Source organism: Sinocyclocheilus anshuiensis, unplaced genomic scaffold, assembly GCF_001515605.1.
Source record: "Sinocyclocheilus anshuiensis isolate Anshui unplaced genomic scaffold, SAMN03320099.WGS_v1.1 scaffold1832, whole genome shotgun sequence".
Taxonomy (NCBI): Eukaryota; Metazoa; Chordata; class Actinopteri; order Cypriniformes; family Cyprinidae; genus Sinocyclocheilus; species Sinocyclocheilus anshuiensis.
Genome location: NW_015555884.1, coordinates 701,756 through 702,971, shown reverse-complemented (window position 1 = coordinate 702,971; position 1,216 = coordinate 701,756). Strand labels below are relative to the sequence as shown.

General features: G+C 48.8%; 1 protein-coding gene across 1 annotated transcript in view; it reads right to left on the bottom strand.

Annotated features, from left to right (window-relative positions):
- The window catches only part of LOC107675870 (histone-lysine N-methyltransferase 2B-like), a 38,047-nt gene extending 36,831 nt beyond the window's left edge, over positions 1–1,216 (bottom strand). The window contains exon 1 of the mRNA XM_016470368.1: positions 822–1,216. Within this exon, the coding sequence (XP_016325854.1) occupies positions 822–1,130 (309 nt within the window). The 5' untranslated portion in view covers positions 1,131–1,216. The remainder of the gene's footprint in view (positions 1–821) is intronic.

The window sequence follows — 1,216 nt, the reverse complement described above, 5'->3', positions numbered from 1 at the left end:
TTTTGCGCAGCTCGTCAGTGAACAACGGCTCTGTGTAGTTAATGCTGCTCAATGTGAAAGCCCGCAGGTGATGGAGATTTACCGCTGATTACAGAACCGGCTTTCTGACAAGATGCGCATTAAATATCGCATGCGATTTATCGTGCAGCCCTAATTTACACCATTTGTTGCTAACACACAAGAGAATTCAGAAACACTGACTACGGAGAGGATAATATGCATCACCATGAAAAAAAGAAAGAAGATACACATTAAATAAAAAATTCACTGGATTTTGGCTGACATGTTAGGATAAAACCTAAGTAACACAGTAAAAGGTAATGTTAGCTTTGCATTGATAAAGTCACTGTTTACATATGCATATTCATTGTCTCAAGCCTATTCTCTCTAAGCATCAAACTAATAACATTGTCCTTCACTGCAGGTGATCCAGCACTGAATGCTCTTATCAGCAATCTGTCACAAGAATCAAGTCCAGCAAACTGGGTGTTGCAACTGGTGCATGCATAGAAATAAAAACAATATGCATGTCCAAAAATAATCCGATAACGCATACAGTGGCGATTATATGCAACTTATAACTGTATGAATTAAAAAACTGCATGATCTCTGACCCTCATTCTGCTGTAAGCTACAATGCTACAGTAATTGCCCCTCCGCCCCTCCTCCTCCATGTTTTAATGAAACGCTATACGGCAGACACTGCGCTCGCGCTACTTGTATTCTTACTGCTTCCTACGAAACACAGTCACGTAAAACAAGCGCACTCTGGTGCATTTGAATACTGCTGTGAAAAACGACACTTCGGCACATGCACTCACCTCTTCGCTCCCACTCGAGCTGTATCCAGCCTCTCCCAGGCTCTTGTAGCTCGCCTCAAGCCCGAGAAGGCGCAAGTGAGACTGGTCCTCGTTCGGCGCGAGCACCAGGCAGGTGGGCCTCGGGCCTCCGTTGGAGGAGTTCTCGTCTAGATCTGTCCCAGAGCGGCCGAGCTGCCATCGCTTCTCCGAACGCAAACGGCTCCGCGACGCCCAAGGCCGACCGGGGAAGCGACCCCGCGCCGCGCCCACGCCGCCTGCGCCCACAATGGCAACCGCGGTTGCTGATCCGCATCCCGCTGCCGCCATCATCGCATTAACAACAACACCGATAGAGAGAAACTCAGGCTGCGAGAAGAGGGAAAGCGCTGAATGGGAGGGGGGTGGACGCCCGGTGC